The 23,572-nt window shown below is 37.3% G+C and overlaps 1 protein-coding gene across 1 annotated transcript in view; it reads left to right on the top strand.

The window, feature by feature from the left end:
- The first annotated feature begins 4,165 nt into the window (after nucleotides 1–4,165).
- PLEKHH2 (pleckstrin homology, MyTH4 and FERM domain containing H2) overlaps nucleotides 4,166–23,572 on the top strand; it is a 52,061-nt gene continuing 32,654 nt past the window's right edge. The window contains exons 1-5 of the mRNA XM_009278406.2: nucleotides 4,166–4,288; nucleotides 19,110–19,172; nucleotides 20,218–20,367; nucleotides 20,811–20,894; nucleotides 22,369–22,450. Of these exons, the coding sequence (XP_009276681.1) occupies nucleotides 4,166–4,288; nucleotides 19,110–19,172; nucleotides 20,218–20,367; nucleotides 20,811–20,894; nucleotides 22,369–22,450 (502 nt within the window). The remainder of the gene's footprint in view (nucleotides 4,289–19,109; nucleotides 19,173–20,217; nucleotides 20,368–20,810; nucleotides 20,895–22,368; nucleotides 22,451–23,572) is intronic.

The raw sequence follows: 23,572 nt of genomic DNA, 5'->3' as shown, positions 1-23,572 counted from the left end.
TCGCTTTAGGTCCCTTAAGGTCCAGGCTCCTCTCGTCCGGTTGGCGGTGCCATTGCCGTATCCCTGCTATCCCCCCAAAAAGGAAAGCGAGAAGAACACAGCTTCCAAACAAACATGCGAAATGAAGTTCTTTTTAAAATACCTACACCGTCAGCTTTCAGAATTTCATGTAAAAATTAAATATTCGTGCCTAGTGTGATGTCACACTGCGACCTTTAAAATTGTTGTCATCGGGAAAAGGATGCAAAATGATCTTCTGTGCTTTAATGCTGTTTGCTACGCGCGTTTGACAGCCCTCTGCGGATGAGCCATCGGTTGTGCCATTTCCCTGGGAAGCCGAGCAGGCAGTGGCTCAGTAATGAGCTGGGAGGGGGGCAGCCTGGCCCCTGAAATCAGGAGGGCTGTCGGGGGTCTGCGCCCGGTGCTGGAGTGGGAGAGCCCTGGCTGACGTGTTGCTTCACGGGAACAACCTCAATATCTAGGAAGCAGCAGAAAAAACGTTTGTAAATCAGATTTTGAACGACATTTTAAATAGCTTAGGCTACAGTTTGTCTGAGCACAGAATTATGCGAAATGAGTCAAATGGAAAATAAAGTTACCAGTGTTTCGACATGAGTAAGGGCCCTGGCCAGCAACAAACCTGAGAATGACTTCCTTGATTCCCAAACAGGTCCACTTTGTGTCTCATCATTTCCTTTCTCCAGTCCAACCTTTATGGCTCCAAAAATATTTGAAAGGGCCGAGTTTGGGTGAAAAGGGTGGAAGAAAGGGGCCTGAAATTTGAGAGGTATGCTCCAAATGCATTGGGGCTGGTGAACATTTTAGGACGGTGTAGGGAACCCACCATGTACTGCGCAAACCCACTCCTATTGAAACAGAAGGACTTACCAAGCTTTCTCCAGCAGCGAAAGGACATACAGAACATATGGACAGAATATGAAGTGTTTAGTTAAATGCAGCTTTTTGTTAAAAACAGGAAAACACTGACAGTGCGATAAGGAATATGTAAATTTCTAACGTGCTTCAAAAAGCTAGAACATTGTTCCCTCCTTCCCCCTGAAATGTATTTTGATAATTTCCAAGCAGACGGCAAAGAAAAGGAAATTATATCAATCCCTTCGGGGAGAATGTGACATTCTGACTTCTTGAAGCCTCTGAAGAGGTTTATAAACTTAAAAAATGAAAAAGACGAATTTAATCTTTCCAGACTTGTCAAACTTGTCTCAATTAATTTTTGATGACATAATTAGAACTTACCGCTTTAATGTGTGCTTTTTTTCGTTTACTTTTCAAAAGATTTTATTTTTAAAGACTGGGGGAAAACGGAGGGCTTTGCGGTGGGAACTGGAGCAGGAAGAAGGGGAGGACTCTGTGTAGGTTCGACTGCTGATTCAGAGCACTCTATTAAGCCAAGAGAGATGAACTCATTTTTTTCCTCCCTTGGGGAATCAGACAAGAAACAGGAAGTCATTGATTCAAAGTAAGATCGTTCACTCCGCAATTGTAAACAGTGTATTATGTGCCTGTAAATATTTCCAGAACCCATTGGCTTGTTGGAAAGTATGAAGTAAATTATTATAATCTCGAACAAACATCCCACAATAAAAAGAGTTATTTTCAAACTTTTTATCTGTAATGTTTATACAGTGGAATATTAATTAGCTTGGACATTGAGAAACTACTTGGCTGAACGCATTGTTCGCTGCCAGAAATCCGTCTACTCAAATGTTTTGTCTGTTGAAAGACAAACATTTTTAACTCTACCCTGTAATATTGCGCCCTACGAAAAAGCAAAAATTCTTTCACTACTTGATCTGTTTGTGTTTTCACTACCACAAACACTGAAATATCCTACTGTTAACCAGACGTTGGCTGAGTTCATCTCTGTCTTATGTAGCTGTAATTAGTCAAAAAGGAAAAACATTATAAAAAATCCTAAATAGACAGTCTAATAGGAAATTGTCATTCCTCGTTACTTAGGAGAGCAGAATCCAGGCTGTCTGTCCAAATCGAGCTGCAGCTGAAACTTCTGCTTCCTCTGCAAAGTAGGAGAAGCTGCTGCTTGGAAGTGCCACCTTCCCCCCTTGAACGTGGGGACTCTGCACAAGGAGAGAGGAGCGAGGATTAGGGACAGGACAGCGGTGAGCAACCTGGTTCCCTGACAGTCCAAGGAGTTTTCTGCCAAGCTTAAAAGAAGGGGGAAATGGTAAGAGGCACCGGTCACCCAGAAGGCTTGCAGTTGAAGTGATGGTGTGCTTAAAGTTTAGAATTCGGGTGTTGTAGGATCGGCTCAGGAAACTATTTTAATAACGTGCTTAAATCCCAGCGATGCCATGGCTATTCCTGAGTGGGGGATTCCTGAATAGGGATGGTTGTAACCTCAGGCTTTACAGCTTGAATCATAGCCTGCGGGACCAAGAGGAAGGGAGAGTCAAGAATGGAGCAGTTGCCTTCAGACAAGTGATTGTGGTGGTCCTCTTCTTCCTTCTAACTTAAGATATGGAATGAAAGGAACAAAAAATTAGGGTATGTGAAAGGAAAGAAAGTTTTGAGACAGTGAGAGTTTTTCACCTGCTTAGCTATGATGAACTTGAGAGAGTAATTTGAGACATTGAAAATTTAGAAGAGAACTAGAAAATATTAGTGTATTGAAGAAAAGTTAAGGACTTGTTGGAATCCTACTCATGACTTTAATCTCTCTTGCGATGCTTTGCCTTTTCCTTTTTTCTTCCTGGTGTCAGGAACAGCGGAAAAGATAAATCCATAGGTTCATCCCCTCTAGCTGATGAGAGCTTGGGGAAGGAGGGGAGCTGGGGCTGCCTCCTTCGACAGTGGGAGGAAGGGGAGTGCTTGAACCCAGGCTTCTGAAGGACTGGAGTAGTCATGGGGAGGGGGGCTTCTCAAAGACGTCGCTTATTAATCCATGCTAACTGGGTCAGGAGTTGCAGTATAGAGATCTATATGGTGCATGATTTTCCTGTGTCAGCCTCTTTCATCACACTGAAAATGGTTGCTACTTGCCTTTCCTTGTCAGTGTCTCATTGTCCATGACAAAGGTGACGAACGTGCAGCATAACCTTATGACTGGTAATTTTTTGTTTGTTGTGATCTTCCAGCTGCCTTCCACAGAATGGTGTTTTTATGGCTGTTTGTTATTTCAGAGATAAATTGAATACTTAGGGGGAATTCAAGCTTTATTTTCAAAGCCAAACCTACGTGTTCAGAACCCTGCAAAGGCCAGGGCCTTTGCTCACAAGGGAACTTCTTGGACTGAATGGTTACATTCAGCCATCCCCTTATTCTCTATTAAGCTGTCTACAAATAGTTGGAATACAACAGAGCCCAGTCCTTCTGCTAACACACAGATGATTTTCTTGGCTTCTCAGACTCAAACCATGATGAGCCAGCTCTCATCCTGAATAATTTTTCCAGCAGTGCTTGTCCAAAAGGGCACTGAGCTTAATTTCCAGAAGTCATGAGCAGTTAAAAGTAGATAAAGGCACAGATTTGAACCCGAAACATGTATGAATCAGGATGTCCTGAGATCTGCAACAGCTAATGTAAAGGGATTGTTTTTCATGCGGGTGACCCATTAGGGACCGTTTGCTCACCCGCCTTTACATTTGGAACCTTAAACTCCCCTTGCATCTCATTAAGGATATTAAATTTGAAAGGCAATTTGATTAAGCATGAGAATTCTAAAACACTTTTTAAAGAGTCATCTGCCAAACATTAAACTTGCATAAAGCCAAATGTGCTACTAACTCACAGGTAGTTACACCTATATAAGTCATTCTCTTAGCAAAAGCTCAGTTCTCTCTCTACAAGCCTCCTCTATGTAAGAAAGGATATATACAGTAGCTGAAGATTAAAATGCGTGACGTGTCTCTGCTTATCAAGGAAAACATACCGCAGCCCCAGAATAACTGAAGAAGTTAAATTATGATAAACCTAAATATTACCAACACGATTTCAGAAATCTCCCAGTTATGATAAAATCCTTATTGTACTTCTAAGTTTTATGAAGCTGCACATGTACAAAATCCGGGGGCATTCTTGAGATTTATATAAAATAGGTTAGCATGTATATTAAAAAAAAGTCAGACATTAAATACAGACTCAATTTGACGTGGGGATTTTTTCCCTTTCTTTTTCCAGCATAAATATGGCTGAACTTTCAGAGCCAGAAGGTACTGTGAACTGGAAGGAAAGATGTTTAACTCTGGAGTCACAGTTAATGAAATTTCGTCTCCAGGCAAGCAAGATCAGAGAACTGTTAGCAGAAAAGGTAGGTCTCATGGTATGAATTTTAATGCTGTATAAATGATTTTATTTGATGATGGGGACTGATCACATGTCATGGTTTGAGATTACAAGTACTGGGATTTTTTCAGGAAGAAAAAAAAGGCATTTTAAAACAAAATATATGGAAAACAGGTATGTTTTAATGCTGTGAAAGAATTTCACACATTAAATTTGCCAGCAAGAAATGTTCACTTTCAAATAAGAACACACTGGCAACTTTCCTGCAGAGAAAAATACATATCCACTAATCACTTTTACAACATTGAAGTTAATATTTAACACATTTTCCTAAGTATTTAAGATCTGATTTAAGACACAGAAATCATTGGGGAGAAAATCCAGAAGTACTATTTTCCCCAGTATTCCTTACCAAATCATACAGTTTACCAGACTTGTTTTTCCTATAATAAGACATCTCCAACTATGGTTCATCATGTTTGAAATACAAAAAACCCACCATTGTACTTACCTGGCAACATTTTCACAGAACAAGGCAATTAAAAGAGTACAAGGGACAAAACATTCTAGAGAATCTTTGGGACTCTGTTATCATCAATATTGACTTCAGTGAATTTCTAGTTAAAAAGTTACTTTGTCAAAACTACTGTGTTCTGCCTAGAGCTAAACTTTCCATGAAGTGCTCCTCCCAAAAAGAAAAATAAAATTCCGATCCTTTTATAATATGTTAGTGACAATACTTTTGTTTTATACATTTATGTCAATGCTTCTCTTTTGTGAACTTATCCAGTCTCCCTTTGAAGCCATAAATACATTTAGCATCCACATTTGGCCCTCTTTGAATCACTCCCATTTTACTGTATTTTGGTGAGGCCAAGAACTAAATAGTATTCAAGCAGGAAAAACATGTATTTTTGATTTTATGAAGAACCGTGGATGATGTACACAGTTACGTCCTCCATTCCTTTCCTAATAATGCTTAACATTTTGTTTTCTTTGACAGCTAAATTAACCATCGAGTATGTTTTCATGGAGATATCTATCTTAATTCCAGGATCTTACTCAAAGTCCTTTAGATTTCTATGTTATGCATCATTTGTTACTTTATTGACCAGTCACTAAATTTTGTAAGGACCTTCTTGTAAGTCTTTCTAGTCAGAAAGCTTCTATTATCCTGAATAACAAAATACCATCGAAAAACTTGGTCGCTTCACTGCCCCAATGCCCATTACCAAATGTCTGTGATTATGCTGAACAGCATACGCCCTGAACAAATCTCTGCAGATCTGCACTGATAGCCACTGGTCACTGTGGGAAGTAACCAATCACCTACTATTTTTATTATTGAGCCAGTTTTTTAATTCATGGAGGGACATTCCCTCTTACCCTGTGGCTGTTTGTTTCCTTTAAACACTTTCCAAAATCCAAATAATTACATAAACCAGATCTCCCCTATCTGCACCCTCTCAAAAAACTTCAATAGCTTTGTGAGCCAACATTCCTCTTTGTAAGGGCCACTTTGACTCTTCCCTCATCTATCATACTTATCCACGTGCCCCCTAATTCTGCTCTTACAGTTTCCACTAACTTGCTTACTACAGGCATCAGACTTACAGATCAATAGTTGGTTCAACTATATCATCCAGTTCTTGACTGAATATCATTTGGCAATTTGTTACTATCAATTTTATCTATTCGTGCCCTTATCTCTTCTATGAAGGTACAAAACCTGAATTTGAGATGGAAAAAAAATGGAATAAAGAAATGTAGTATTTTCTGGATTAGACTTTTTTCATTAAGTAAGTCTTTTTTATTAAAGTGAACATGAAAATTTACAGCAATGTAAAATTATTGTGTAATAATACCGAGTTCCACTGGAACTGTATTTTTACAGTTAGTACTCCAAATATCTCTGCTTTGGCATGACTAAAAATATTGCTGTTAGAAAGCAGTGTAGCTGAAAGCTCTTAATTTTTTACCCAATCCTGCAATTTTTCTGAGTGGCAAACTCTCATTGAACAGGTATTGCAGAATATTGGGTTTTGAAAGCGCGACCAGCCGTACAAATGCCATCCTTTGACATCTCATTTAAAAACTAAAAAAAAGGAAAACTACTTGTGTCCTTCATTCCAGTTAGCAAAGCCCACAGACGAGTTAATAAATCATCATCATCAGTCTTGGAGGAGAACATCCGTCAAAGAGTACGATACTGTCTGCTGTAACACTCAACAGACTATTGGATGCTTAACACAGTCGGGGCCGTTAGATGTCATGTATCTCTTCTGTCTCTTTACCCCATCTGGATCACTACCGTTCGGGACGGAAGTCAAGTGGCTAAACGCTGGCCATGACTTTTCCAGGGACTTCCCAGCAGCCATAACTACCATGTTTTATGCAGCTGCTGCTGATTATAGTTTTGGCAACCAAAAAGTTAAGATTCATGAACAGCACTTCACAAAATTATCTGAGTTAAAAAAAAAGATTCTAGAAGTTTGAATGCTTTCTATTTGACTTTTGACTTTGTTCCTTTACAGTTTGCATTTACAGGCTCTTAACTGCTAGAAATGTCCTCTTAAATTAACAGAAATGTATGCATAATCGTATCATTTCAGAAGTCGGCATTAAAAAAAAAAACAGAGTAAGAGGGATAAAATCACAAATCTTCAGCACTGTGCCTGAAATGAAGCATTCAAAGGAAGATTACTTATTCTCTCTCATCTGTGAGAAACATGACTCCAAAACAGATAAAAAAATCTTAAGAACTTGTCATGTTACTGCCCTCTTGTTTTAGTTTCCCTTAGCTTTCTCAGAAATTTTAGAAAAAGTGAAGTATTTACAGGAGGTAAAAATGGGAGAAATATCTTGTATTGAAGACCGTGGGTCCAACAAATACTCAGTTGGGATAATTTGATATATTACTCTCCAGAGCCAAGCATTAGCAGACTTCATGAAAAATGATCCTTCTGCTCACTTTGTCATTTTGACTTTTTAATATGACTCTTTCATTCATAAACTGGAATTCAGTCGGGACATGCATCAAACACTGGTCAGAGCTCAACAAAATTAGACCATATTCATCTGCAGATTTATCAATCTTGCACAATTCAAAACCAACAATTTCCAAAATGGGCACTAAAGTCTTAGCTCTATTTATTTGTATGTTGGTTTCATTTGTAGCAATCCAGTGGTTATTTTTCACATATTTTTATTTCTAAAATTCCAAATTATACAAATAATTCTCAGTATTTGTAAAAGGAAAGATACACTCGCACTAGTTTGAGATTAAACTGCATGGAATTGTTACTCAAAAATATATTTGGGAAATAGCAAAGTGAATAATGAAGACCTGATCGGCCAATACTTGATGGGCATGCTAATACTAATGACGAGAGGAGAATACAGCTCATATCAGTCTTTATAGGTACTTTCTAGATTTGTTACCTGTTACAGAATGAAACAAATTTGCAAAGCACACAAATATTTCTCACTCTTACTTTGATTAGCACAGGCCTTTATTTGTGGTGTGGTTTTGTTTACAATCATCTCTATGCTATGAAATACGTACTAAAACATTGAACAATAGCACCAGACAGTGTTCTACTTCAAAATAGCAACAGAAATCACAGTGCTATGGTGTGACAGACATAAAACCCCCATGGGTATTAAACTATGTAATTGTTGTAGGAAACAGAGAGAGTGATATTGTGACAAAACAGGTGGTCTCTGCAGGAAGGTAAGAGAAATGAATTCAGCCTTCCTCCTCTGCGTGTATTTGAGAGGTATCTCTTCAAGACGGTGAATCAGGAAAAGGAGTTTACATCCTATTACACTGTGTGTATGGCTTGTCAGAAACTGCCATTGGGTTTTTCCCCTTGTATTTGTTCTATAACTTAGTCTAAAACCAGATTTTAATAAGGGTTTGCTTGAATCTATCCTTTTTCAGTATTTGTGTCTGTGACCTATGTGCTTCTGTAAATATATTCGGGCAGTGGATTAATTGAGATAATACTTTTCTTACACACTGGAAATCAAATACCTTTGCAAAGTGGTTTTATTTAATAGTGCCCCTGCAAATAAATGAACGATCAACGTGGGAAGTCTTCAGTATATTCTTCTAATAGATGTGTTCTATTTACTGCATTTTGTAAGTCCAGCAAATACTCATCCTTGAACCCCAGTGGTTGAGGAGTTCGAGAAATTTGCATTGGAAGTGCATTTCAGCAGTATGGCTACCAGAACTTTAATTTTGTAGTGAACTTGGGGAGAAGAAGAGAGAGGAGCAAAGGAATATACAATGTTTTCAGAAAACTAATCCATTCACTGTTGTTTATTTGTTTGGAGTTTTTATTTGTTTTCATTTTGCCAAGTAAAGAGTCTATATTTATAAATCTAACATGCAAAGAAAGAGACCTTGTTGGAGTTCGAAGCAGAAGCTGCTGCTGTAAGTGGGAGAGGTCTTTACAGGAATTTAAGGAATGATGTAGAAAGTATCCCTAGTACGCCAAATTTAGGATGGCTGTGGAACTGAGTTTTAAGTAGAAACATTTATTTTAATGCAGCTTGGGTCTTATGCATATGAAGAGTTTACTAAAAAAACCTTCACTGAATAAAAGATTACAGTATTCTACTGCAAGTTTAGCTCCTAGCTGTCATTTCACACCATAGGAAAAGTTGGTGACCCTCATTCTTTCCATAGTAAGTACATTTTTCACCTAAAATATGTGTGCAACATCAGGTATAAAGTTAGTGTTTCTCCTATCACTGAAAAATCATGTTAGTAGAAGAACTACATAGCTGTGTTAAATTTCCTCTGGGGCAGCCTCCACTGAATTTCTTTTTCATCAGATCCCATAAGGACTGGATATGGCACTATCCCAAATGTTGCATTATGGGCTGTCCGGTAATACTCAACATTCACATGAATGTCTCCAAGTTTGTTTCCTTCAGTGCTGAGGATTTTATGCTTTGAATGATTTTCAACAAATACAAATCATTAAGAGAGAGGATTATTTTCATACATGTATTGATTTGTTTGCTTTCAGCCTTCCATTTGGATAGTCTCTGTATACATGCTCAACTGGCAACCAAGTGTGTACATGAGAAATGCAAAAATATTTATACTTTCTATACAGATTATGAAAATTGAATGATAACTGATTTTTAGGCCAAATACTATTTTCAATATATTTCAAAGCATAACACATTCCTGACTTTGTCTTACAAACCAACAGATAAATCCATGTCCCACTGTATTTTTATTCATTTCGCAGGCGTAATTATGGTATGTCATTTGACATTTCAGAATGAAGCAGATGCAGTGTGTTTTGTTATCTGTGGCATGACAATTTCAAGATTAATGTTTTCAGAGGAAAAGTCCATAACGCATTTGACTTACGCAGTGATTGCCAATATGAAAATTGTAAAAAAGCACAATGAGTATTTCCATTTGCATGCAAAGGATTAAGAAGGGTAAAGTAAAAAGGAGCAAAATACCCTAGTACCAAAATTATTAAAATGAAGGTTATTTTTCAGTATTTCAGTTGCTCTTAAAAAACTTCTCGTCATGGAAAAGAATTCAGATGCAATTAGGAAGATACAAACAGGAGAAAGCGAGGAGAGTTAAAGAGAATAAAAGTTAAAAGTTGATATGGTTAGAGTCTTAGGTTTGTTTACACCTTTTCAATACCTATACCTTTTTCCCTGTAACTCCATTTTTATCCCTTGTCTAAAAGTTTATGCCATGCCTTTTTATAACAGTGGGTTTTATTGTTTGTTTCACTGGTTTTGTACGTCTTAAACCTACATTCTTTCTAGGGATGGCAAAGATGGAAAAAAAAAAAAGAAAAAAGAGAACTCAGGAAGCAATAAATTAGCTGTTCTTGTAGAGGCCAGGCTGGGTAATGGCATGAAAGAGCGCAGCCCTTGCTGTGAGGCCAGAGGATGCGTATCTTTCCTCTGGTGGTATGGAGACGAGGGCATCCGTACTCTTCCAGCCCACCTGAGATGGGTAAGTTGATGGAAGTTGTGGAAGCTGTGATAGTGGGCAGGCACCTGGGCAGATCCTTAGCCGATGTAATATTTGTTCAGCATTTCACTTGTAGGAGCTACAAGCTGTTTTTTCTCCATTTTTCGTGGAGGGAACTCTTTCTGCATTTAGAAATTATGCATTTAATTTTCATTCCCTCAGAGAGTATTTTCAGGCTTTAAATATCTGTTGTCATGTCTTCAAACTGCCTTATGCTGCCTTACATATATTTCTGGAATCTCTTGCTCCTTTACCATCTGTGTTTCCTAGGTGTCCTATACACTTTAATTTCATGAATAAATTCAGTTTCAGTCAAGTTTTCAAGTTTCTAAACTTTGGCAGTCAGTGGTACCTTGGATTTTTAAGCCATCACCTCTCAGGCAGTGGCATGGAAAAAAGGCCTCCTATTCCAGATGTTCCTGTTGTTTCTCTAAACAGAACTCACAGTTCAACAAGACAGAAGTAGCAGAATTTCCACAACTGCAGTACAATGATCAAAACAAAACAAAGCAGGCAGCTGCCTTTTAATACAGGTGAACAATCAGTTGTTGATACATTTCTCTTTTCATTTTAAGCACTGTGTGAGATTTCTTTTTCCTTGCCTGCCAAAGTGCTTTGGTACATTCTTCCATCTTGCTAAACATTATCTTCACTTCTTTCAAGATTCTGAATGTTATAATAATGTCTGTTTGTGCTAGAGTGGCGATCTACAGAATTTGTATTTGATTGTGTCCCTGCAACTTAACTCTCAAGACAAGACGTGAGTTGGAAAAGACGACAGCCAGAAAGAGTGAAAGTTCCTAGTATTTTACCAGGCTTAGGAAAGTCCTGTGACTGGCATTGGGAAAAGCAGAATTATTCAGCCAACATTACATGCCGCTCATTTGACCTTCACTACACTGCCTCCCCAAATCCCACTGCTGAATTTAACTTTTTTACGTCTCTATATTTACTGGCAGCTGTCCTAGACTACTAATTCTGGAAGAGTTCCCTCCCCGGGCTTTTCTGTTCCATATTTTTAATTTATGTAGTTTCCAGAAGAAATCATTAATTTTACTATAATGAACTCAGCTGAAAGATTGCTTTTTCATATGTACTTTTCACACATTTAACGAGCCCTAGGAAAACCTTTTGAGCTACATAAGTGTTCTTAAAATCATGTGTAAATACTGAAAAGAACTTGAAAGAAGTAAAATATATCTCAGTGGTAAAACTGGTCTCATGTCATGGAGACTGATAAAAATTTTGAGCCTGATCATTTTGGAAGCTGAGCAGATGGAGACTGATAACTTTTGTAGGTTTCATTTTGTTCCAAGGAAAGGCCTTTGTGCTAGACATAGTTCATGCGAATGAGCTGAAGAGCTAAAAAGGAGAGTTAAGAGAGACTTGGAATTAAGAAGTGCCTAACTAGGAGAGCAGTGCCAGAAGTTGCTGTAGTTAGAAGTGGACAGGATTGTGATTCTGCACATCAGGACTGTAGAACTACTAGCCATCTTCAGCAGAAGCAGGAGGAGTGTCTACCTGTGTATATGTGTGTGTGTGTGTGTATACATACATACATACATATATATAAAAAGTTGGCGTCAGAGACCCAAATTGCTTTTACTCTCCATATTTCTGACCACGATTGAGGCAGAGAAAAGAGATAATCCTTGTGGTGAACAGTCTGAACAGAGAAAAAGAGAAAAGAAAGGGGGGGGGGGGGGGGGTTAGATGGCATAGTTGCAGAGGAATAGTTGACACTGCTTTGTTCATGCGAAGAATTGTAGCCTTTTACCTTTTAATTGGTACTAAAAATGGAGAGGACGAGAGAAGGAAAAAACGGAAATTGTAAATTGTAGCCTTTTACCTTTTAATTGGTACTAAAAATGGAGAGGACGAGAAAAACGGGAGTGCACTGAAAAGTGGCAGCCTTCGGGCCGCCCGGGTGGGGGGACTAAAGTGGTTTTTAGTATTTGCAGTAGTCACAACCTAGGTGGGTGGGCATTAAAGTGGGATTTGAAGGAAAAATAAGGCTGTAGCTTTTGAGATTTAAGCCAGATAACTAATTCTTTCAGCTAAAGATTTTTTTTCATGTAGGAAATGATAATAAACAGTAAAATTCCATATACTATGACCCAGTAAAATAGTGAAGAAAATTCACTGTGCTTCATCTGTGAGTAGCCTAAGGAACTTTTGAGCCCCATTAAGACTTAGGCTTTAGCATTAGCCCTTTTGGGGAGATCTATGACAAAAAGAAGATTGGGTTCAGAAAGCAATTCTTCATTTTGATGACTAAATCCACACAGCTGAGAAATATTTTTAGAGGTTTCATCTTGTTCTAGGGAAAAGCTTTTGTGCCAAAGTATTCAATTTCATTTTTTACTGAAGGCATATTTAATTTTATAAATATAGGTAGGTCTGAAGTATTACTTCCTAGATTTATGAGACACGATGGATTTCTATTCATTATTTAAAATGGGAAGCTATTCTATAAAAGATAAGTCTTTCTAATTATTGTGTTGCCTATTGGATAAAAAAAATCATCCAGTAAAGAACAAAGTATATCTTATCCATGGCATGTGCTAATTCCTTCTTCACAAATTATCTTCTTGTTTATTTTTCCTGTGAAATATTAATATCTTCATTTTATATCTCTATTCTTTAGGCGTTTTGTCTATGTGGCTTAATTAGTCAGGTCATATTTTAAAGTTTGTTATAGTTTATAAAGATTTAGCACTGTCCTTATGGAAGATACATAATACGTAGAAGAGCAATCAGTGTCAAGACAGAAGGAATAACGTTTGAAAATATGGATGGAACATACCCAGTCAGCTTTTTAACGAATTACAGAAGTAGGAGGAATATTACTGTGTTTTCCTAAGCTAAACCACCAGAAGAGAGACCTTTTTTTAAAAAGACTAAGTCATGCTTCTAAAACAGTTTTATCATTGCTTTTAACTGACAAATGTATGCAAGGCTTTATACATGTATAGATTGGGCACAGCATATTTTAAAACATGAAAACTGGTGGTCATCAAAGCCACTAACAAACAGATGACGTGCTTTTAAGCAGTACTGGCTCTTTTCTTAAGGAAGTGCAGAGATTCATTGAAATATTTGGGTTTAAACATAGGAATATAGAACCAAAAGGGGAAATCTTGGTCACATGCAGTGCTCTGGAATAGGCATATTCTTCAAACCATTTGTAAAGTTTTCAAGCACCACATAAAAAGTCAAATCTTTTGCACTTACAGCTTCTCTTAGAAGGCAGTTCCAAAATCTTTTTTAGTCAGTGTGGAAAATGAGGGTCTTCTCATTTCCAGCCTGTGTTTGTTCATCACCTGTTTATATCTGCTTGCACCTTTGAAAGACAGTTGTAGGTGTGTTTATCCCTCACTTGCTTCTCCTATTTGTTTATTTATAGAAGCAACCATATCCCCATGTTTCTTCAGTTTTGGTAAGTCCTATGTGGTGTGAGGACTGAGAGTTCACTAAATCTAAAAATGGACAGATTTAGTACTTTTCTTTTTATGTGGAACACTGTTTTTCAACCACAGATGGTTTGGGCCTTTTTTCAGATGAGGAAGAATTGAAAAATTGAAATGCAAGGAAAAAAGCAGACTCTAAACACACCGTTCTCAAGTCACTGGAAGTTCTGCACTTAATCAGTAGACAGGCTGTATTTCTGCTTCAGAAACATTAGGTTTTAACTCCTTTTTCCTTTTTGAAAACTCTGACCTATTATCAGCATGCTTTGAAAGGCTTACAGAGAGTGATGCTTTTCATTCATTAATGGTCGTATTTTTTCCTGTATTTATGTCAAAAAGATTTCCAAAAAGTCTACATGATACAACTGTGTTGTTTATAATATTAAAAATTAGGAGACAGTGTACTATGCACTGATTATAATGTAAATTTTAAATGTGAATGGGACACGTTATTCTGTTGAAAATTGACTTCGATAAAAAATCAGGTTTTTGTTCCTATAAACAACATACATTTTCAGATCTCAAAAAGGAAAGAATTCCAACAATTTTTATTTTTAAAATGAAAGAGTTCCTTTAAAATTACTAAATAATTATTTCAGATATCAAGAAAATTACCAATTTAGTGCTGTAATTTCTCTCTAACACACATTACAGGAACAACGATCTGTATATAAATGAAAGTATATATACACATATATGGATACAAATGAAGTTATGCATACAAATGGAGTATTTTTTGAAATTTATGAGTGATTACTTTTGAGTTTATACCCTTTGGTGCAAAAATAGATGTGATTTCATGCAATGCATGTTTTAATAAAATGAAAATTTCTTTACTTGCACAAAAATACATGTTGAACATTTCTGAATACAGTCAAGAAACTTCCAGGTGAACTTTGAAAAAGAATAGCTATATGATTTGCTTTTGTATTGTAAAAAATTCCCAGTGACTGTGTGTTGTGCTTCAATGTCCAGACCTCCAAGGCAGTACACCTCTTTGTTTTTATTGCTGCCATGTTTCTTCAAAGCATTCAGTATTTATTCACATGTGGCATTTCTCTGTTCACTGGACAAAAATAGCTCAATTTGATGAGTGTCAGATGTAGAGTGGTTATTTCCTTACTAAGTTTAAAAACAAATCTGTTTCTAGCAGTAAATATTATTTTCCACAATTCAGATAATGGATGCAGCGTGCACGAACACATTTTCTGAAAATTATAAGAGGATTTTTGCACTCAAAAAGAGGAGGAGAAAGTGCACGTTAAAGTAGCAGTCTGTTCTTCTGTACCTATGCTGATAACTGTTCTTTAGTCAGCATGTGTGTATTTTTTGTTCATGGGCCTAAAACATTTATGCTTTATATTTGAGACTGTAAAACCCAAACCAGTATAGATTATGACACGACACCTCTGAATCCATAATGAATTTTGGAAAGAGCCTGAACCGATCATAGAGTATGTGACAAGAATATTCCTTACAAGAGGTTTGTTGAACTGGGGCATTATTTCAAGTTACCTCATTCAGGACGTGATAGAAAATTAAGTTTAAATATACTTCACATGCCAAATGTTATCAGTGACATGCTGGCCCTCCATGTTTCTCCTGGGAAGCCAACTTTATGTCTGTTGATACTTTACAGACTGTAATTCATTCAAGAAATACCTAGCCTGACAGCTGATACATACCATTTAATTCCAGTGATACTGGTGATTTCCATAGATGTATATAGAAAGAAGCTGGTAGGACAGAGGTCTAATTCAAGAGACTCTTCTGTTTTTCAAATCTCTTTCTGTAAAAAGTCAGAGTTGCTCATCAGTATTCAAGCTGCAGCCATAGGCAAGAGTTCTTTCTTCTGCGTCTGTAAAGCACACTGGCCTTTGCCTCCAGATGTGGATATGGCTAAAGATACATGCCACTTCCATTGTGAGGTTACGTTTCGGGATCATTTACCTTCTTTTTTTTTATAATTTGAGGATCTTAAGCTATCTATCCGTGGTCTGAAATTGTCTTCATAGTCACTGGGTAAAGAGAATTTACCACTGCATTTTATTCTTGAGGAGCTCAAAGTATGACTTATGATTTAAACTATTAGCTATTAGTCCAGTCACATATTTTCACCTTCTCTCTCTCCTCTCTCTCTCTCAGTAACGCTGTGATCATTGTTATGAAACCTCTTACTAATTTAGGAAGAAGATTTAAGGTTAGGTTTTCTTTGTGAAGAGAAATCCTTCCCTTGGAACTAGTTCCAATCTTTTGCCCAACAAGTTTGATAACCTTCAGAATATCCCAGAGCAATCATTTTTGCTCTTTAACTTCACAGGCCTATAAAGTAGCAAAGCAGTCAGAGTATAGATGTAAATCTCATTTTTCAGGCAAAACCATTTTGTGGATTGGTTGGAGATTATTTATGCAAATGAGAAAAAAATAAATCTTTTTTAAGTTTCATTATTGTTACAATAGACACTGCAAAACAAACCTATATAAACACTAAATAAGGGGAAAATCAGGACTTATTTAGTAATTGTTATGTAGCATCAAATTATTGAAATGCTGGCCAGTTTAACAGTAATAGAAATGCTCATGTTTGGTAACTATGGTATTCCATTCTTGCTGAATAATACAGATTGCTTTTTTTTAACAGGAACCTCCTAAAATAAATTGAAGACCCTTTAGAAATTTTCCAAATAAAATCTCACATTCAGTTGTTGCCAGGAAGCTGACTGACGTATCCGTATTGTGAGATCACCCAAAGCTTCGTAGCATACCTTCTTGAAATAGTTAACTCTTTCAGAAGCAAAAATAAACCTTGAACTTCCATTTTTAATCTCTGAATGCTATTTTTTTTGGTAATTATTCTCTCAGCTCCTTTGGCTCCTAGCTTTACATTCATCTTAGCAACAGTTTTATTCAAATCATACTCTTTGTCCCAGCAGCCTACATGAACATATTATGTTCCTGGTCCTGTGCAACAGTATATATTCCTAGCAAGAGGTGCACTGTACAGTTTCAGTGCGGAAACACGAAGGAACTTAGGTCTGTAGTGCACTGTATTATCCAGAACTCAAACTGTTGTGTAGAAGAGCAGCACTACTGCTTAATGCTTGTACAGTGGTTCAGTGATCATTAGATACTGCTAGAGAGACTAGTTGCTTTCAGGTTTAAGCCGAGTCGGAGCTAGTTGAGCTGCACTGGCAGCTATGTGGACCTGGCAAGCGGCATTTTCAGGTGTATTTCCATTTATTAAATCTGCCAGGTTTCTGATACGACCTTACAGCTGAACTGAATTTTACTTATGGGACATAAATAAATTGCCAATTACTGCCATGGCAATCACGTGCATTTACAAATTGTTTGACTGTGAAAATTGATGAACAACTTGTCACTCATCAACAGTGAATTTCACATTATACATATGTGAAGGAGTTTTCTGTCAAAATATTACAGAGTATTAACAATGTTCATTATTGATATAATAGCTGCACTTTTACTTCGTTTAGCGTAGTGCTTTTACTACAGTGGAATGTTAGCTGACCATATATTCAGAAATAACCTTGATTTCTGAATCTCCAACTCACTAAAAAAGAAATGTCTTAAAAACGATATTAAAGTGACTCTTGTAAACCAAACTTCTATTTGAACATAAAACCAAAAAGACAGATGGAAAGTAACTTTAGAATTCAAAATTCTAAAAATGAAACTCAAAATCTCAACATGAAGTTGTACAAATACAAAATTAAGTACATGTGACCAGAGAGGGTCAACAGAGGTTGGTCTCCTCCTTGTCCGTCTGTCCGGACTGTTAGTACATGACTGACTGGGATGATCATTTCCTTAGAACTGTTCTTGCAAAACAACTCACTGGGGACCCGACCGTAACCATGTGTATTGTGAAATGTTTGTCGCTCTCGTATCAACAGTGTGTTGTGGTATTATGATGTAGACTTCGGGTTTTTAGATCATATGGGAAAGTACTAGAAGATCAGTCACGGCTTTTTTTTATGTTAGTGAAAACTCATTTTCTCTGTTTTCAGTTTTTGATTGATAGAAAATGATGACTCGGTGTCCTTGTCTGGGTGAGGTGCTAAAAGTACACAAAACTGTTCCATGTGATTGACAACATAATTGGGGAGAGGAAAAAAAGAGACAGAGAAAAAGAAACTGAAAGATGCCAGAAATCGAGTACAAACAGGACAGAATGAAACTGATTATTTTAAAACCAAGCAGTAAACTGGAGAAGGAATAAATTATTTTCATTTGCATTATTTGTATCATATGCTTTTCTATGAACAATTTTGGAGCTGACTATTGAGTATCCCTATGTTGAGTATTTGATGTTTCATCCTCTTCAGATGAACCGAGGTCTTAGCTAGGTATTTCCTGAGGACCAGTAAGTCCTTAAGTTACGAAATAATATATTCATTTCCTTAGGTACTTTCTAGTATGATTTCAAACCTCAGTTTACTTTTTAAAGAAGTCATAATTGTATTGTTCACCAAAATCAGACTAGAGAGCTCTTACCAAAATGTAACACAACGTTTTAAAAAAGTTTCTTTCTGGCCTCCTCTGTTCCACATTGTTGGAAAAGCCTTCAAAATAATTTATGTAAAATGCAGGGGTTTTCCGAGGCCTGGGGCAAAGATTGAGCGTGTGATTTATTAGGCATCATTATAATGTAATGGATCAGGGTCTCTCACCTCTCAAAAGGGACCTGCACTCACTCCTCATGTTGTGCTGGTCTCTGTCTTTATCCATTTCTGCTGTGGCTTTTCACATTTTTTTTCCGTGTAGCACCTGAATCCACCATGTCTCTTCTGCCACATACCTCCTTCTTTCATGCAGAGGGTGGAGGACTCTGGGACAGGCCTCGTAGCACGATTCCTCCCAAAAGCTAAATTTGTCAACTTCAGAAGAATTAGCAGCCAAATTGTATAATGTGCCAAGTACCCTTTACTCTTGCCAGTTTTGGAAGGACATGAAGGAGCTTAGCACTTTCTAAGACGATGAGCCTGCATGAGGAAAGTTTCAGGGCTATTGTCAAAGGAATTTCTACTCTTGGTAGCAGGGAAAAAAAACAGTATGCCATATAGTGGCCACAAAATTGTACTATAAAGAAAAGTTGTATTAATTTTTTTTTCTGTAGAAGAATCTTAACAATGTTTTAATGCAGTCATAATGATGAATGATCTTCCCAGCCTGACACACTGTTTATCCTTTTATTTATTTTTATGCTCCTGCCCACAACCTGTCTTTTCCTTTTTCAGAATAGACCATGAAAATACATTTCACTGTGGTATTTCTGGGAACAGGCAGAAGGCATAGCCATTTTACTATATGTTTTTATGTATCTACAGATGCAGCAGCTTGAGAAACAAGTTATAGATGCTGATCGTCAAGCAGAGAGAGCTTTTCAGCAGGTATATACATAAATTGAAAAATATCTCCACTAGGTATGTGCATGTTACTGTAATGAAGGGAAATTCAGAAAATTGCTATTTTTCTTAAGTATTGCTCAAAAGGGAGAAGACAGTTTCTTTTTACGTCTATTGATTTGTCTTACCAGAGATGTTCTAACACCTTTCTCTGCTCTCTATCCAGTTCAGTTCAATAAAGTCAAAGCTAATAGCACGAATCAAAAATAGATACATGTAATGAGCTGCTTCATTGATGCATCATGAGTCTTTGATATATGATGCACATGGAAACAAAAGGGAGAGGAAACAGTGACCTATTTTAGCATATTTGTAAGAAAATAAAACGAGACTATCCAATACAGTCTCTAAATAGGATTTAGAGTTGTTGTTCTTCTTGTAGAAGTTACATCATCTAAAGAATGAGATCGTGGCTAAATATTTAACCAAAGTTGCCTTTTGATTCCAAATGGCAGATATAGCTACTGCAGACATTTTATGAACATATCTCTGGTATTCCCAAAAAATCCTTTGTATCTTACTGAGAGACAGATAGAAACTGAAAATTAGAAGAATAAAAATGTTCGTGTACTAATTCAGAGTTAGAAAACGTTCCTGACTACCAGCCAAGTACTTTTTAGCCACTTTTTAGAATGCTTCTGATAATCTGTTGGGTTTTTTTACACTGTGCAATTGTTTATTTATTAAAACGTTGTTTGTTAAGCCTAACAACAGCTCCCTATACATCAACTGCATTCTTCCCATATTGGCATTTCTAATGGCTTGTGTGTTACAAACCTAGAACCCTCTCATTAATAGTAACAAAATCTGTGTAAGGTCTATCAGTGTTTTGCCAGTCCTGTTGGTATTGGATGCACAGGGAGACATAGCGAACTGTGGAATTTCTCCTCAAATAGGCTTCAGAACTTTGCAGGGTTATCTTGAAGCTTAAGTGTGGGGGCAATTTTAACAGTCCATTTTGTGATTAAATTACTATCTTTAACTTGGAGTATTATGTTTCATAAAGTCTTATGTTTGACCTTCCAAATAGGTGCAGGTCATGGAAGAAAAATTAAAAGCAGCTAATGTTCAAATGAGTGAATCAGAAACCAGGTTGTATAAGAGATGTCAAGATCTGGAGATCCTGATACAAGATAAAAATGACATAATACAAAAATTGGAGCAACAACTTGAAGAACAGGTTAGAAATAATGGTGTTACAAAAGATGAGCATCAATTCCATTCTTAATTATACAAAAGGAAAATAAAAATTAAGATCAATAGAGGACAGAAATGTTTAGCATTATTTCTGTTGTTTGATTAAAGAGGTCATTAGAAGTATATCATTTGAATAAGGTTTATTCACTTGCAAATTAGGCTCTGGCTTCCTTTGAAAGAATATGTAACTTTTAAGAGGGGAAAGATGCTCTTCCTCTTCACTGTCTCCTCTGAAAAGCTTTCATTTTTCCTAGAGGAAAGAGGAACAGCAGCTTCTGTGAAGGGCCTATTCGTCATTTTTTTAAAAATCACCATATATTGCCCAGGAGACTGAATTACTTCAAGCAATCTTAGGATTTGTGTCTGAAGATACTACTCAGACTATACTACTCAGTGAAAAATACACTTATGTCAATTTTTTTCCAGAAGCAAATAAGACTGCAAGAAGCAAAAATCATAGAAGAAAAAGCAGCTAAAATAAAAGAATGGGTGACAGTCAAGCTCCATGAGGTATAACTCTTGCTGTAATACTTACACAGAAAATATAATGGTGTGACTGGATACCCCTTAGGCTTTTTGGCTGTTAAAGGGCCTTGTGCCATAGTAAAAAAAAATGCTTCCCAGTTTCATTGATGTATATAGTTATTTGCTTGAAAGAGGAAAAATGAAAACAAACAGCACAGAGGGCAGAGTATCCATGTCACTTAAATTCTGATGTCTGATTTGGTCAGCTGTATATCTGGGTCCTCTTCATGGAGAAAGAGCCCAGAACTGCTCTCTGGAAGGTGTACTTACATCCACTAATTGACAGAGAGAGCTGGCAAACCGAGCTTGCTCAAGCAGATGCCTAAAGTGTGAATAATCCCCAGAAAGCCAACCAAGTCTGCTGGCGCCTGGCAGAAAAAAGAACTTGATCATTTTTTATTTTCCAGTGCCCACAGCACTCTTAGTCACGAATAGTTTCAGGGGCACCATCTCTATTCCCAAAAGAGACCAGTTGTCTCCCTTGTTTCTCTGGCCTGCCTAAGGCTGCCGGTTTTGGTGTGCAGCTGTGCTTTCTCCTCCTCGTGTGTATAAAATTTAAAGTTGCCCGTAAAAGTTAAAATCCTGCTCTGTTGTGGTGAACTGGAAATTACACTCACTCCAGTTGAAAAACAATTACATTATTATTTTTAAAGTCGGAAACTAGAAGTAACATTTACTATTAGTCTGCGAGGGGAGTTTTTGAAATCATTTAATAAAAATGCAATTAAGTTTAGCTAAAATTATCTTGAAAAAGGTTGGACAAAATCAAATATGACGCAAACTATTTACTTAGTTTGAAACATGGAGAATCTCAAGCTAGTTTCACAGAGGTGGCTAGGTGTCACCCAATGGGAAGTGGAATTGCTGGCTCCCCTCTGTGTGATACGGGATACTCAGATTCAAATCTTCTCTTTGCCTAAGTCAGAGCAGGAGTTTGAACCAGCATCTTTTACCTCTGGGTAGTGGGCTACAGCAGTGGGTTGTTGGGTTTTTTCTTCCTGTAGAAGGTCTTCTGCTCTGTATAAAGTTTTTGGGTACCTATTTTTTTAATCTTTGCTGTGGGATGGTAGGAGGCATTAGCACCATTCCCTCTAATTCCTCTGCTTGCTCTTGGGTTTACCAAGTGGCACAAAAGTTTGTAGTTCTAGCTCTCTGCTTTTATTAAAAATGCCAATGCAGATTTCTTTTTTCTTAATTATTACGGCTTTTTAAAGCAGTCTTGGGTTTGCTTGGTTGGGGGAGTGATTTTAACAGAAGTTGAGCAAATAATCATTGCAGGGAATTTCATTGTTCAGAGTAAACAAATGCCTAGACTGGCACTAAGAGAAGTAGCAGAGAGGAGCTTACCATTTGAACTAGCTTTATCTTTAGGCAGAAATTCAGGGAAAATCTAAATGATGTAATGACTTTAAAAATTGCTTCACCAATGGATGAGATGATTACATTTATATGCTTTTAGTTAGAGGTGGAAAATCAGAACCTTCGCTTGATCAACCAAAAGCAAACCAAAGAGATGAAAACAGTACAATCTAAACTGCAAGGTAAATGTACAAATTCTTTAAAAACTTCTCTATATATGGCATACTTCTTTCTATTCCCTATTAATTTGTGCATCCACGTAACTGAAATATTCTGTGAAATCATAAAGATTTCAGTTAGTATGAATTGTCATCAAAGTGACTGTGCATGAAGGTGTTAGGCAAGCAATAATTTAAAGTTTAATAAAAAGACACGGAGACAAACCACAACTGGTTTTTGTTGGGTGAATGTGTATCTCTCTTATTTAAAAGGTTCTGCAAGTAGTAAGATTTGATTGGATTTATGTCAGATCTTTGCTTTCACTTCTTTATAGCATAGGTAGTCCTAGCACTGTTAACGAATAGATGAGTGTCAGTCTGCATCTGCTTTTTCTAGCAGACGCTCAGCTGGGAATCAGAATTCTGATCAGATTTTTTTAATTATTACATTTGACTGCAGTGATCCAAAACCTTAATTCAGCCACAGTATCACCAGGTTACTCTCCAAGTGGATATAGTTAATTTAAAAATCATAAAATGTAAATATGGGAAAGAGGAATATCCCCTCCAAAGAGCATTATTTCACATTAATCAAAGTTGAATTTTATTTGCCACCGTGTTGCCTGTTCACCAATTTCCTTAAGTCTCTCTGAAGGTTCCCACAGTCCTCTCCATACTTGGTTGACCTGACAACTTACTATCATCTGAAAATCTTGTTAGTTTTCTACCTAGCCCTAGTTGGTATTGGGACCGGCACTGTTTAACATCTTTGTCGGTGACATGTACAGTGGGATCGAGTGCACCCTCAGCAAGTTTGCTGACAACACCAAGCTGAGTGGTGCGGTTGACATGCTGGAGGGAAGAGATGCCATCCAGAGGGACCTTGACAGGCTTGAGAGGCAGACCCTTGCAAACCTTATGGAGTTCAACAAGGCCAAGTGCAAGGTCCTGCATGTGGGTTGGGGCAATCCCAAGCACAAATACAGGCTGGGCAGAGAATGGATTCAGAGCAGCCCAGAGGAGAAGGACTTGGGGGTGTTGGTTGAGGAGAAGCTCAATGTGACCAGCAATGTGCGCTTGCAGTCCACAAAGTCAACTGTATCCTGGGCTGCATCAAAAGAAGCGTGGCCAGCAGGTCGAGGGAGG

This window comes from Aptenodytes forsteri, unplaced genomic scaffold (assembly GCF_000699145.1).
Source record: "Aptenodytes forsteri isolate BGI_AS27 unplaced genomic scaffold, ASM69914v1 Scaffold130, whole genome shotgun sequence".
Taxonomy (NCBI): domain Eukaryota; kingdom Metazoa; phylum Chordata; class Aves; order Sphenisciformes; family Spheniscidae; genus Aptenodytes; species Aptenodytes forsteri.
The sequence above is the reverse complement of the archived record's forward strand: the minus strand, read 5'-3'. Positions and strand labels throughout refer to the sequence as shown.